At 45.9% G+C, this 15,241-nt stretch overlaps 1 protein-coding gene across 1 annotated transcript; it reads right to left on the bottom strand.

The window, feature by feature from the left end:
- Positions 1-6,808: 6,808 nt before the first annotated feature.
- Pnp (purine nucleoside phosphorylase) lies at positions 6,809-14,958 on the bottom strand. Its single transcript, XM_006994838.4, has 6 exons — positions 14,698-14,958; positions 11,371-11,540; positions 8,446-8,549; positions 8,088-8,263; positions 7,785-7,975; positions 6,809-7,440 (listed from the first exon to the last, which is right to left on the bottom strand). The coding sequence occupies exons 1-6, from the start codon at positions 14,859-14,861 to the stop codon at positions 7,220-7,222; spliced, it is 1,026 nt and encodes a 341-aa protein (XP_006994900.2). The 5' UTR covers positions 14,862-14,958; the 3' UTR covers positions 6,809-7,219.
- Between the last annotated feature and the right edge of the window lie 283 nt (positions 14,959-15,241).

Genomic DNA, 15,241 nt, shown 5'->3' with positions numbered 1-15,241 from the left:
TGATGATGGAGGCAGGCTGGTTCATCAGGGCAAAGGTACTTCCTAAGTCTGAGGGTGCATACCAGTGATTCTGAAGAATTAGCCTGCCTCCGTCTTAGGCTTAAAAAGACATCTTATAGTAAAGACAAGCTTGTGTAGATGTAATTCTGAATGGTCTTATTAGCCAAATGCAGAGTTAAAAGCCCAGAGATCGAGCAGCAGCCAAGAGCTAAGACCACCTTCTTACCCCTTGCTGTTGCTGTCATCCTTCCCCTCAAAAAGAGACCTACTTCCTGTGTGTCTGTCCTTTTATTGACCTTTCTGTTCTGCCTTCTCATTGGTTGTAAACCCAACCATATGACCTCATTGTCACTGCCTGTCTATACAGACCTCCAGGTCTCTATGGTTGGTATTGAGAGTAAAGGCGTGTGTCTCCAATGCTGGCTGTGTCCTTGAACACACAGACTCTGCTTGCCATGTGATCTGATTAAGGGCATGTGCTACCACTGCCAGACTTCTGCTAAATGGCTTGCTATTAGCTCTGACCCCCAGGCAACTTTATTTATTAACATACAAATAAAATCACATTTCAGCTCAAATAAAATATCACCATAAGCTTGGTTCATTCCTGTTTATGATTAAACCTCTGTTTCTCAGGGATTGGGCTACGCCCACCTTTAACCTTAACTACAAATGATTCTGTGCTGCATGTTCCAGGAATGGCAATCATGTCTTTGTTTCAAAGAGTTGTTTATAACCATCTTGCAAGCCTACCTTTGTTACGAAAGTTATATGACCACCTGTGACTACCTTGCTTGGTCTACCTTGCAAGCATGTTTTTGTTTCATGGGGGACTAACTTGCTATGATGCTCTGCTCCTGTGACCCCCACCTATCTTGCCCTCCAAATCCCCCATTTGAAACCCCAACTCCTGAGCTTTAAAGGCCTTGTCTTTCTCAGCCGGGCGGTGGTGGCGCACGCCTTTAATCCCAGCACTCGGGAGGCAGAGGCAGGTGGATCTCTGTGAGTTCGAGGCCAGCCTGGGCTACCAAGTGAGTTCCAGGAAAGGCGCAAAGCTACACAGAGAAACCCTGTCTCGAAAAACCAAAAAAAAAAAAAAAAAAAAAAAAAAAAAAGGCCTTGTCTTTCTCATATTCCATACTGACCTCTCCAGCCCCGCCTTAGGGGGAGACAGCCCATGTACACAAATAACAAAGCTTTTTTAATTAATTGCTTGCTTGAATTCATGTGGCCATGATGATTTGAGTTGGCAGTCTTTCTCCTCCCGTCTTTGGGACTAACTGCCCCTGTCTATTTGTGAGGGAGAAGAGCTGCCGGCACCCAAGGAAACCCAATGGCCGCCCACCCGAAACTTTTTACTCGGTTTTGCATCTCAAGAGCTTGAGAGGTGCCCTAGCGTTTCATTACGTTCAGAGTGAGAATATTTAAAACACCTGTGCTAAAAATAACACCTGAAGCTAGTCATGATGGCATATGCTTGTGATCTGAGCATGCAGGAGGTGGAGGCAGAAAGATCAGGAGTTCTAGGTCATCCTCAGCTACATAAAAACTTTAAGGCCAGCCTGGCCTATGTAAAACTGTTAGGATCCTGTACATGTGCAGCGTCTTACATCATCAGCGGGCACTGGCAACTATGTACCGCCATGAGGTCATGCAATCCCCGCCTTATAAAAAGCGGGACTCGGACCCCCACCCCTCTCTTTCTGTGTTCCCTCTCTGCTCTGCTCTGCTCCCTCCCCCAGGCCTGGCTCCCCCGCTTTCCTCCACCCACCCTTCCCTTTTATTAAAGCTCTTTCTAATTCTGATAGTTGTGGCCATGGACCACCAGTAACCAGCACCACCAACCAGTGCTGTTTTACTATCAAAAACCCTGACTCTTAAAAACAAAAACAAGAGGCAAAATGCTGCCTAGAGAAGAGAGCCAGAGAACAGAGCTGTGAAAGGAAGACATTGGCAAGTGAAATAAACCAGGCAAGAACCCAGCACACTGACAATGAGAATGAAAGTGAAAGCCAGATGGAGGAGGGGGCTCTTTGGTCTGAGGCAGGAGAATGACGGCTCAGTGGGTAAAGTTGCTTGCTGCCAAGCCTGATAACCTTTGAGTCCTGGGGGTCACATGGTGAAAGCTGAGAATCTTCAGGCTGTCCTCGGATCTCCACACCTTTGTACTTGTCTACACACACACACACACACACACACACACACACACACACACACACACACACCAAATAAATAAATAAATAAATGTAATCTAAAAAAAAAAATAACAATGTACCACCTTTATCCCCTGATTGCAATGAAATGATTTCCATGCTTTGTTGGAGTTGGGAGATAGAATGGTAGTGACTGTGTACTGTTTCTTCCAGCAGAGAGATGATTCATATTCTGAGCTAGAAATGGCCTTAGGCAACCCTTGCTAGGGAACCTTTGGATGAAGTAAAGCAGGTCACCCTACAGTGCCATTCACCCTTTGTTTCAAGCCACGGCAGGAGCTTGGAACAGCAGCGTTCAGAACGAAACTGGGAAAGGGGAAACCAAACCCTGAGCCGCTAGCTCACAAGCAAAACAGTGTCCTTCCCCCAACACCACACAACCAGGGAAACGAGCCAGAGAACAGAGCTGGGAAAGGAGAGAACTGGCAAGTGAAATAAGCCAGGCAAGAACCCAGCACACTGACAAAGGGGAGGAAAGCGGAAGCCAAATGAAGGGCTTTTTTGGTCTGACGCAGGAAGGCAAATGAGTCTGGAAAAGTATTCAATCTAATTTAGGCCAAACCCAAAAATGAGGGAGACAGGCTATAGAAAAGAACATTTGCATTTTTATTGAAATACAAATTTAACAGTGGTAGAAAAACCAGGCATACAGCCAGTGTTAGTTGAAAAGATGTTCCTTAGAAACAAAATATTATTACACAAAGCATACGCAATTTACCAGGAAAAGAGCCACACAGATCTCAGGCAAATCAAAATTAGGTAGAAGGTACAGCATAGTCAAGCGCTCTCTCTGGCTATGCCAGGGAGAGGGTGGCATTGTCTCTTTCCTACCCTCTGGCTATTCTGGAGGGGAGGTAACCTTTCTTTATCCTCTGTGTGCTGACATTGTTCTTTCGTTCCCACAGACAATCAATCTACGCATTAGGAAACAGCTTTAAAAAAAAAAAAAGAATTTTCTGTGGTCGCAGAAACACAGCTCCCAACCCAAAGTGGAGAAAAGATAGTTTATCCTGGAGCCAAATATGAGTGACAGTGGCCCAGAACACAGATTTGGGTTATCCCAAATTCCATGTCCCAACATGGAAGAGTTTCGTGAAGTTGTTATAGTAACAAAACAAAGAAAGTCATCCGTCAAGACACAATTCATGGGTGGTTTGATGGCTCAGCAAATTAAGGTACTTGCCACCAAGCTTGACAATCCAAGTTTGACCCCTGTGGCCCATAAAGAAAATGAGAACCCGCAAGCTGTTCTCTGACCTCCACACGCATGATGGCACACTATGCTCACTCGTGTGCACGCCTGTGAGCACACACACACACACACACACACACACACACTAAATAAATGAATGAGGAAATGAATAAATCCATAAGTAGAGACATCCAAGAAGCAGGCTGCTACAACAAAGTGGGGAAACCTTTGCTAAGGTCTTAGATATTATCTGATGACACTTTTAGCTTTTGGTTGGTGGAAACCACTGGTTTACCGAAGGGAAACTGAGGCCCTATTGGTACATTGCAAGTGACCTACCCAGTAGCCACAAAGCTTTCAGCCAGCGACAAAGAAGGCCAGTGAATGGCTGTTAAGAGGACTGAGGTGGCCCAAGGTCATTTGCTTCTGGACTTGTAACAGCCCGGACTCCCCCCAGTCACTACAGCTCTTAAGAGTCAGCTTTGCTGAGGGCTCAGTTTGCAGGGTAGCTTCTTTCTGGAGTTTTGTCCACACTTCCTTTGCTTCCCCCCAGATTAAGACAATAAAATGTATTCTTGGCTGCACTGGCATTATCAAGGGAACACCCAATTTACTGGTGTAAAGTCTCTCCCAAATCCATTGATTGAAAGGAGCGTGATGCAGACCAGTGCAGCTAACACACTAACTGGCATGTATAATAGAAGTAGAAAAGCTGTATTCCTTTTATTGGCCTAAATCTTGGATAAAAGCAACCGAAACTAGAATATTGGTTGTCATAGTGAGAATTTTCATCATCTACATTTTTGTAGGACTTAGGTGGTTTGGTTTGGTTTTGCTTGGTTTTTTTTTTTTTTGAGATAGGGTCTCTCTGTATATCCCAAGCTGTCCTAGAAACCACTATGCAGACCAACCAGGCTGGCCTTGAACTCACAGAGATCCTCCTGCCTCTGTCCACTAAGTGCTGGGAGTAAAGGCGTGCGCCACTATGTCCAGCTAGTGCTTAGCTTTTTGACTATGGGATTGTACCACCCATTGCAAGGTTTTAAAATTAGATTTACTGAGTTTGTGTGTGTGTGTGTGTGTGTGTGTGTGTGTGTGTGTGTGTGTGTGTGTGTGATGCTGGGCCCTGAAGCTAGGCTCTTGCACACACACGAACCAAGTGCTCTACCACTAAGCTGTCTTCACAGCCTCTAACAGCTAACACTAACTACAAAACAAAAAAACAAACAAAACAAAACAAAACAAAACAAAAACCAAAAAACCTGTAACCCGAGAAAAGGTTAAAGATCTAATATTAACAGTTTTACTATTTTAGAGTTCACTTTAGATGAACACAGTTTCACCATCACAAAGCCTTTTGCGGTCATCTTTTTGGTTAGTACACATACATGTCATGATGCATCTTTCTCATTCGCTCCTCCTTTTGTACTGTCCTGCCCCCATTTCAAGCCTTTTTAAAAGCTGTAGCTCAACACAGTGAGTTGAGTCCCAGTCTGCTTAGGGCTACAAGACTCCACTGCAAAAATTACCATTTGAAAAAAATAGCACTTTTTGCTTCATTTCAGGCAGACAAAATAATCGGTGCAATTGTTAGAGTAGGTCTTTAGTTTATTGGACTTCAATGGCCATCTATTTAGACTAGAAAATGTAGTTTTTATACCTCAACCTAGATCAGGGACCTGAACAACGTCTTCCTTTCCTACTTTACCTCTTATCTTTCTGTTCATTTCTTCAGCCTAGCCATTTTGTTTTAAATAATAAAACATTCCCAAATGTGTTTAAGTAGTGCCTTCTGGGATATCTTCAGCACCTGTCTTTCTTAACTCAAGTCTCATGAATACATTTCCACACCCTCTTCCCCCACTCCCAAGTTAGTTCTCCTTTGAATTCCTGAAGCAGATCTGATCATTAGCCCTTACAGTATACTGCTTTCCACATATTAGTGTATTCCTTCTTTTCCTTTAAAAAATTATTAGGATGTCCTCAAAGTTTAGTGGAAAAAGATGATTCTGAATCATGACAATATAGAGTTAAAAAAGATTAGTAAAAAGTCATTGACAGACAAAAGGCATGACTATCTCAGCCTTTCTGTCTATTTTTATATACATTTTCTGTATCCCACCTACTTCCTCTTATACTAGCTTATGTTATAATTATTTAAGACAATGAACCACACATAGTACATAAGTATTTGTTGATGATAAAGCTGGCCATGGTAGAATCAAGGAAAAAATACAATTTGAGTGTAAATTTTGATACCTTCCATGAAACCAAGGAAACCCAGTCCATTTGCAGGCACCCTGTAGGCCTCTCGACAAAAGAGTGAACTCATTAGTTTTTCCCAGAAATTTTTGATTAGGGCATCCTTCCAGATCTAGTTCCCTTGATTTTGAGCCATTCTCTTGTCTCCTAAGATTTGTTCAGTTTTGGATGACAGGGTAGTGCAGTTTCCTTAATGTGTTAGCAAGGTGATAGACAGACAGACAGACAGATATGACTTACAGGCTATGGTCCAGCTTATCCAACATTGGCTGACTATGAACAGAAAGTCCAAGAATCCAGTAGTTTCTCAGTCCATGAGGTTGGATGTCTCATCTGGTTTTCAGTATATACTGGAATCCTGAAGAAGTAGTCTGTAATGCCAGTGAAGGACTGGATTTGCTAGCAGGGAGAGAGCAAGCGGGCAAAGAGCAAGTGCCTCCTTCTTCCATGTCCTTATATAGGCTTCCAGAAGGAGTGGTCCAGATTAGATATGGATTAAATGTGTGTCTTGCCAACTCAAGATCTGAATTAAAGGTGTGACTTTCTACTTCAAAGCTCCAGACTAGAAGTTGATCTTTTCATTTCAATTAAGCAAAAATCCCTCACAGGTGTGTCCTCCATTGGGGGTTTTAATTAATTCCAGATATAGTCAAGTTGACAACCAAGAAGAGCCATCACATGGTGCTTAAAGAGAAACTGAGTATGAATCAACTTTACAGGCTTGACTGGGGTTGGAAAGAACCTGGCCAGCAGTGTGAAAAATAGCAAAAGGTATTTGTTGCTGCATCGCCAGGATGGAGTGGAAAATAATGACTGAAAAATTAGAGCAGAGCATAAAAAGAATGCATAAGAAAGTGGCAGCTAAGATACAGACGTGAAGCTGTGGGATGCAGATACTCATGAAAGTGACCGGAGCAAAGCAGAAATGAAGGAGGGAGACGAGTCTAAAATAAGTGGTCGCTCACCCCGCCCCTTACACCACCATTCTTTCTCCATCATCCTTTGCTACCCACCTACCACCTTTTCTCCATCCGTAGCTGCTTCTGAAAACCAGAGACTCATACAAGACATGTGGTCCCAAAGCCATCCAAGCCTATCTTGGCCTATGCCCCAGCTTGATACCAAATTACACACAAAAAGGAAGTGTTTGATCTCTTTATTCTTAAAACATTGTGGTACTAAATAAAATCCAAGAGGTATTGGGTTGGTCTTTGGTCTCTAGTGCTTTAGGGGAAAGCCGACTGAGCCCAGAGGAACATGTGTATGATCTCCAGATCTAGAAGGTACTGTGTGAAGGCATAGATCTATCCCAAGTGTGGTGGGGCATGAGTGCCGGCTCTTCCAGGAGTGAGAGTTAAGCTGTTTTGAGAAGGCAACTGGGCAAGAGGGACAGACATCAGAATGGTGTAAGGACACGGGGGAGGCGAAGAGCAGGTATCCTCCTCTTCCCTTTCTGCTATAATCTAAGCATAGACTAGCGGCCCCATCGAGGGAGCCGAGTAGACAGCTACTTGGACCCCAACAGGGAAGCAGCAGAGCACTCCGAGGCCAATCAGCTGGCAGTGTGCTCCCGGAGTGGGATGCTCTCCATAAGGATGGAGACAAACTGTTCCAATTTCTGTGCAGCTGCTTTCCCAGCCTCTAAGACTTCCTTGTGATTGGCCTTCTCCAAGTTGGCATAATCCATGACGACCTTGTTGGTGATGAGCGAGAAGCCAAACACACGAAGCCCACAATGTCGTGCGACGATAACTTCTGGGACTGTGCTCATGCCTGATGGGGAGAAAGAGAAGACGGCGCTCACGTGACTTCCTCACCCTCCACTCATGTTGAGCATATGTTGTCCGACATCTCTTCAGCCTTACTAGTTTTTTTTACACACTTCACCAATACAATCTGTTTCTGTCATTCGTGGCAACTGATGATATGAGGCCAACTCCTAGCCACGGGCACAGAGGGCAGCTGTACTGATATTCTGAAAGTGTCGAAGCTCAAGCCTGTAGTCACCACTTTTCTAGTAATCTGATTCATCCTTCCCCAGATCCATACCCTCTTCCTCCCCTTCGCTATTCTACCAGATCCTTCCCTCAAACCTCTAGCCAAACCCCCCTTCTCACCAACAGCATCTGCTCCCAGCATCCTTAGCAGGCGACTCTCCGCCACAGTCTCGAAGTTGGGTCCTGCCAACATCACGTAGGTGCCTTCCTGTAAGTCTCGCTGCTCCCCCATTTGCTTCCAGGCACTCAAGGCCTTCTGCCTCATATGCCGGTCGTACGCATCGGACATGGCCGGGAAGCGAACTCCAAACCTGGAGCACAGATTGGATTATCTCAGCTAAATGGCGCCAAGCAAACTTTCTTTCTCAGCTCTTGGATAAACCCAGACCCTCTGCATCCAGAGCAAAGGGTTAAGATGCGCACCTTTCATCATTGGGGCCTCGGAGAGGGTTTTGACCAGAGAAACCAGGTAGGTTGATGTGATCGCGGATCAGCATGATATCTCCAACTTCAAAATTGGGGTTGAGCCCTCCAGCTGCATTGGTGACTATCAAAGTGTCCACACCCAGGAGATGGAAAACCCTCACGGGGAATGTCACCTTAGATGCAAAAAGGTCAGAAGAGATTTTTCAAAACCTCACGAGCCTACCCACAAAGGTGTGCATAATACACACCAGGAAACAAGAAATCAAAAGTTCACCAAGCCCAATAGTTAGACAATAAAGTAGGTCAGCCCTCCCATCCTCCTCCAAGTCCAACCAAGCTCGTGCCCCTGATGTACCTTTGACAGCGGGTACCCTTCATACATATGGAACCTGCCCTGCATCATCACACAGGCTCTGCCATTCAGGAAGCCAAACACCAGGCGGCCAGCATGACCTTGCACTGCATACAGAAAAGGAAAAGGAAAGTGAGTATGCCAGGTGCCGTGGCACACGCTTTTCACCCAGCACTCAGGAGGCAGAAGCCGGCAGACCCCTGCCAGTTCAAGGCCAGCCTAGACCACGGAGCAAGTTCCAGGCCAGCCAGGGATGCACAGTGAGACCCTGCCTGCCTCAAAAAGAAAAGTGATCATTCTTTCTGTGAGACACACACACACACACACACACACACACACACACACACACACACACACACACACTGGCATTTACTAGAAGCCACTCACTGTGTTCAACAATATGGTGATATAATGAAACAAGAGACAGCAGAAGTCTGGTGACCAGATCACCATAATCATACAAATGTAACTTGAGGTTAGAGATGTGGGTAAGAATATCTGATGTGAACATATAACACAATTACAAAGAGAATTTCAAAAGACCTTTGCAAAGATGGAGAAACGCAGATTGTTATTTGCTTGTTTGTTTGTTTGTTTTATTTACATCCTGGCCAGAGTTTCCCCTCGCTCCTCTCCTCTCCCTTCCTCCCCCCCCACCCCCTTTGTTCCCGCCTCCTAATCCACTCTTCCTGAGTATCAACACACAGAGCACATCAAAGAGAAACTCTTCTTGTAAGGGAGCAAATGTGAGTACAAACCAAGGTTAGAAATAGTGGACTCGGTAATTACAAGCCTCTTCCAAGATTTTCCAAGTTCTTAAAATGTGTCTGATAGTTAACTCTAACTAAACTGTATACCTCCTTATTCCAGCTAGGGAGCTCCTGGTATACACTGGCATCGTAAGATGAACGAGGAAGAAGAGCCCCTTTGAGACCATACAACTCATTCTTTTTGACCCATATAACAGTCCTGGGGGGAACAATACCCATACTGGGGTACGTAGGGCATGGGAGCACAAAGATTAACCATTATTAGCATCCCCATTTTCTAAGAGTGTCCTCTAATGGATGGCCAACTCATACTCACACCTTTAAAGAATGGATCTGTCAAGAGGGACTAGAATTAAGAATCATTAAAAAATACTAGTAATAGAACAAAGTTGGCACAGCTGGAAAATTCCCCAAATAAAAAGTCAGTTGATAAACTTCAAATTGACTCGCTTATCACTTAGTACAGGGCTCTCGCCCCTGAAGGAAGGAGAGGCAGGAGGGGCCAGTGCCACCACTGTCTCCCTCTGCCCTTCTCTCTGTAATGTTAGCTTTCCTACCCCTTCTCCCACACCTCCCCACTCTGGTCTTCCAGACTGACCCCACAGGGCTTTTATTTATTTATGTATTTACTTATTTATTTTGGGTTTTTTTGAGACAGGGTTTCTCTGTGTAGCTTTGCGTCTTTCCTGGAACTCACTCTGTAGACCAGGCTGGCCTCAAACTCACAGAGATCTCCCTGGCTCTCCTAAAGCGCTTTTAAGTATTTATTGAAAGTTTCAACTCCCTTAGGAAAGAGGAAAATAGATAAGAAAATATATAAATAATAAGTAAACCAAACTTAGGTATTTAAAGCAAAAGGGAATAAAAAAAAAAACCTAAAACAAAGTACTCTTGTGCTTTGCTTGCTCTGTCTCACCTTGCCTTTTTTTTTTCTTCTCGAGACAGGGAACTCACTTGGTAGCCCAGGCTGGCCTCGAACTCACAGAGATCCGCCTGGCTCTGCCTCCCAAGCACTGGATTAAAGGCGTGCGCCACCACCGCCCGGCCTTCACCTTGCCTTTCTGATCTGACCAGTGTTTCCACGCTGCTGTCCCAGAGCCTCCCTGGAAATCTCAGAGCTCCACAGTCCACGGGGCACCTGGGTCCCTTTCCAAAGACCGCTGTACACCAAGTGTTCTCCTAGCTTCATCCCTGTGGTCCCAGGTAACCACATGGTGGTCACAGTGCTTACTGCTGTCATGTCTAGGCTGCAGCTGGGATGGAGATGAAGGAGGGCAGGAAGACACTGGAAACAGGTCTTTGTCCTGGGGCTACAGGTACTGCTTCTTCCACTGAAGCCACAGACTGGAAGAAGTAAGTGTGTGTGTGTGTGTGTGTGTGTGTGTGTGTGTGAGAGAGAGAGAGAGAGAGAGAGAGAGAGAGAGAGAGAGAGAGAGAGAGAGAGAGAGAGAGAGAGGCAGGCAGAGACTGAAAGAGAGACAGAGTGACAGAGTGTGTTATAGTGTGAAGACCAGTGGGAGTTAGTTCTTCCAGTCCACGGGCCTTGGGCACTGAACATCACGTGTGGGGTAGGTAACTTTTCCTGCTGAGCATCTCAGCAACAAACCACACAACACACTACAGACTTTCACCACCCCAACACACACGGTAAAAACAGGGTCATTTCTTCCTAAGCTCATTCTGATTGCAAGGTGTCTGTTTCCCTGTCTTTGGTCAAATGATAGGGCAGAAGTGGGAACATCTCCTTGATTAGAGTCCACATAAGCCCAGTATGGCGGTTTGAATAAGAATGGCCCCCCACAGGCACGTATACCTGAATGCTTAGTCACCAGCCAGCGGCACTATTTGAAAGTACTAGAAGAATTAGGAGGTGTGGCCCTTGTTGGAGAAGTGTGTCACCGGGGGAGGGCTTTGAGGTGTCAAAAGTCCATGGCAAGCCCAGTCTCTTTCTTGGCCTTGGGATGTGGCTGTCAGCTACTGCTCTAGAACCATACATGCCGCCATGCTCCATGACATGATGATCACGGCCTAAGCCTCTGACACTGAAAGAAAGCCCCTGGTTAAATGCTCTCTTTCATTAGGGTTGCTTTGGTCATGATGTCTCTTCACAGCAACAGTGACTAGGACACCCATCAACATCACCAGCCCCAGCCAATACCTGTGCTTTTGGGAAAGTTGGGTATCTCACTGTAGTCAAAGATCTGGGCCTCAGTTAATTTCGCAGTCAGACCTCCTAACCCAGAACCACAGATCACGGCCACTTGAGGGCGATGCGTAGTGTGAGACCGAAGCCACTCGGCGGTTCTCTGATAATCTTCGTACGCGAATCTAAGGGGGGAAGAAACAAAGTGAATTCACCTTTTTTTCCAAGTACACAGGAAAATGTTCGCACAGAAAACCTGGCAGGGACTCTAAGGCATCAGAGGACAGAGACAATAGGCCAGAGGAAGCCCACCCTGCTGACTCAACCACGTCCCCTTCTCTCTTTTGAATCAGGCCCACTAAAAGTCTGGCATGAAACGCAGCTCACTCCAGAGTATGGTAGCTGGTGAAGCCTGTTTCCATGAAGGCCCCACCTCCAGCGCGCCACCACTGAGCTGCACCCCAGCACCAGGAGGCCCACACCTCTCCTTATGGCAGCCATAGAACCAAGGGTTTCAGAGCTATGCTGCAGGAATCAAATCAAGGAGAGGACTCAGAATGAACTAAGGCCCTCCTGAAGAGGACAAGTTTCTCGCCTTTTGTTATGCTTTTTGTTTGTCTGTTTGTTTGAGACAGGGTCTCCCTACATTGCCTAAAGTAATCCCCAACCGCTGGGCTCAAGGGATTCTCACCTCAGCCTACTACTAGCGTAGCTATGACTTCAGGCAGCTCTTTGGGTTAAAAAAAAATTAACTTAATTTTTAATTTAAAATTTTAATTTAGTTGATGTGTGTGTGTGTGATGTGTACAAAGCATGCTACAGCGTGTGTGTGTGTGTGTGTGTGTGTGTGTGTGTGTGTGTGTGTGCGTGTGTGTGTGTGTGTGTGTGTGTGTGTGTGTGTGTGTGTGTGTGTGTGATGTGTACAAAGCATGCTACAGCATGTGTGCGTGCCAGTCAAAGCATTACTTGGGAATGAGTTCTCTCCTCCCACCATGTAGGTCCCAAGGATGGAACTTGGATCAGGCTTTGCAGGGAATACCATTACCTTTGCGGTCATGTCACCGGCCCTGAATTTTTTTTATTTTTATTATTAATTAATAAGAACACTCCTAGTAGAAGTTTATATGAGAGCCTTAGTTCCTCTGGACATATTTCTTTGATTCCTGGGTACAGACCTGTGTCATATGGAATTAACAAAGATACTCAATGGCTGGGCCTGATGGTGCACATCATTAATCCCAGGATTGGGGTGGCAGACATAGGTAGATTTCTGTGACCTCAAGGCCAATCTGGTTTACATAGTGAGTTCAGGGCTACATAGATATATTTCAAAATCAAAGACTATAATATATATAATATATTATATATTATATATATTATACTATATATATACTATAGTATATATACTATTTTATATATATATATATATATATATAATCAGAAACTAAACTTTTTGTCTGTTTGTTTGTTTCTGGTAGAGTTTGCTGTTGTTTTAAGACAGGGTCTCCTATAACTTAGGCCAGCCTCAAACTCAGTATGTAGCCCAGGCTGCCCTTGAGCTCCTGATCCTTCTGTCTCCAACTGGGGGTACTGGGTGACACTGTGTACTGAGTCACACGGTTGCAAAACGAAACAAGAACCAGGCTTATTTCACAGCACAGGTTATAAAATTCTAAGCCAGTACTGGCTGTGTGGATTCTCAGCAGACACTTGTTGAAAATAGAAGTTTCTGGGCCCATCCTTTCAGATTAAAAAACTCACTAAGAAGCCAGGAGTGGCGGAACATGCTTTTATCCCAGGACCCAGGAGGCAGAGGCAAGTGGATCTCTGTGGTTTCCAGGTGAGCCTGGTTCACAAATCAAGTTTTAGCACAGCCCGAACTGGTATACAGAGAAACCCTGTCTCAAGAAACCAAAGGGTAAAAAAAAAAAAACCTCAACCCAGAACCTCCTCCTCACAGTCCCAAGTCCAGTTCCATCACAACCAGCTCCAAAGATCAAAGACTGGTCTTGGGAGTGGAAGAACTGTGGTGTCCATGGATTGAACACAACCTCAACAAGAAATTCTTTTCTAGTGCGGCAGGATGGCCCACACCTTTAATCCCAGCACTTGGGAGGCAGAGACAGGAGGATCTCTGTGAATTTCAGGCCAGCCTGGGTCTACAGAGAGAGATCTAGGACAGGCTCCAAAGCTACACAGAGAACCCTTGTCTCGGAAAACCAAAAAAAAAAAAAAAAAAAAAAAAGAAGAAGAAGAATAAAAGAAAAGAAAAGAAAAAGGAAGGAAGGAAGGAAGGAAGGAAGGAAGGAAGAAAGAAAGAAAGAAAGAAAGAAAGAAAGAAAGAAAGAAAGAAAGAAAGAAAGAAAGAAAGAAAGAAAGAAAGAATTTTCTTTTTCCTCCCAGCAAGAAAGTCTTAAGTCCCAGCTACATGGCAGACCCAGACATTAATTAGTTAACTGAGCCCAGCCTGGAAGTGTAGCAAGACCTTGTCACACACACACAGTCACAGGAGTCTATTACAGGAAACGCACAGGACTACACACAACAGGCGGTTAAACAGTTAGGCAGGGCGAGGGCGGATAGAGCCACAGGGTGACAGAAAGAAGCAAGAAACCAATGAAACAGCATTCCAAAGGGCAACCGGCCATGTCCAGCCACAGTCCGTCCCTGAGGACACCCCGGACCTGTGGTCATCCCAAAGCTACTGTGATCCCTACAGCTCTGCTGGTGAATTAATCTGGGAATTCCCGACGCAAAGCGGAAGAGATCTTTTTTTAAAGTGGACAGGAAGGAGTTGGTGTCTTCTGAGCAGATCAATAAGTACAGAAAAACCAAAATAAATAAACACAGATTGCCCAGCCTTAAGGAGACTCCATTTCTACTTGTTAATGCGACCTCTAGTTCGGAAGGAAGAGAGGGGCTGTCTTGGAAAGCGAGCAATTTTCCTTCTAAAGGAGGAACGGCGGGACACAGCGCAACCGAATTATCTCCTGGGTTCCCTGGACCCCTAGAATGGAAACTTGGGTTGGGAAGTAGGCAGGGCTCGTACCTGCTTTCCCACAAACATCCCAGCGCACCACAGAGGCACAACAGTTCCTGAAAGGAGTCGCCTACCCTGCGCTAACCTGTTCCTTCCTGCTCCGGGGCGCCCCCACAGCTGGATTCGCGCGCTAGCCGCCCCACCGTTCCGGAGCCCTGAGTCCGCCACCGGGCTCCGTGCCAGGCCTCTCTGCATCCCCAGCAGACTGGCTCCTTCTCCGGGCCCGGATTCTAAGTTCCCGGGTCTCGGCGACAGCCCATCCCCCTCGGCAGAACGTCCGAGTCCCCGGGCCTGACACTTACTCGTTCTCCATAGTGTCACCGACCGCCGCGCCGAAATCCTGCCCTTTCCGCTCCGCGGGCGACACCGCCTGAGTCTGGTCAACACTGTTAGTGCACCGTTCTCTGAGCCCGGCTTTATACCCCGGGGCCGAGGCGCCAGCCAATGGCAGCGGCCTCGTCTCCATGGCGACACACCCTCATCCAGAGGTGTGGCAGGAAACCCCGCCAGAGTTCTTTTCAAAGGGACCCTCTCCGAGTCTAGGGCATCCAGCATGTCGTCCCCGCACGCATTCATGAGTCTCCCAGCCAGGAAAGGAGGCCTGTGTGGGAAGAGGACCAGAAGCAGGGTGGAGAGCCCCGAAACCGCTTGTCAGCAACTCCGTTCTCCGCTGTGTTATTGTGCAAGAATGTGAAAATCGAAAAAATATGCAAGCCGTGGATTGTGCAATCCTAGAATAAAATGAAGCAAAACCATGTCTGAGTTACTTTCTGGAATAGGGAAATAAAGCCGCGCGGGTAACAGTGCTGACTTGGTGCCTGCAGGATTTGGGGAAACACACAGAGG

The sequence above is a fragment of the Peromyscus maniculatus genome, chromosome 9 (assembly GCF_049852395.1).
Source record: "Peromyscus maniculatus bairdii isolate BWxNUB_F1_BW_parent chromosome 9, HU_Pman_BW_mat_3.1, whole genome shotgun sequence".
Taxonomy (NCBI): domain Eukaryota; kingdom Metazoa; phylum Chordata; class Mammalia; order Rodentia; family Cricetidae; genus Peromyscus; species Peromyscus maniculatus.
This window is presented reverse-complemented; position numbering and strand designations above follow the sequence as displayed.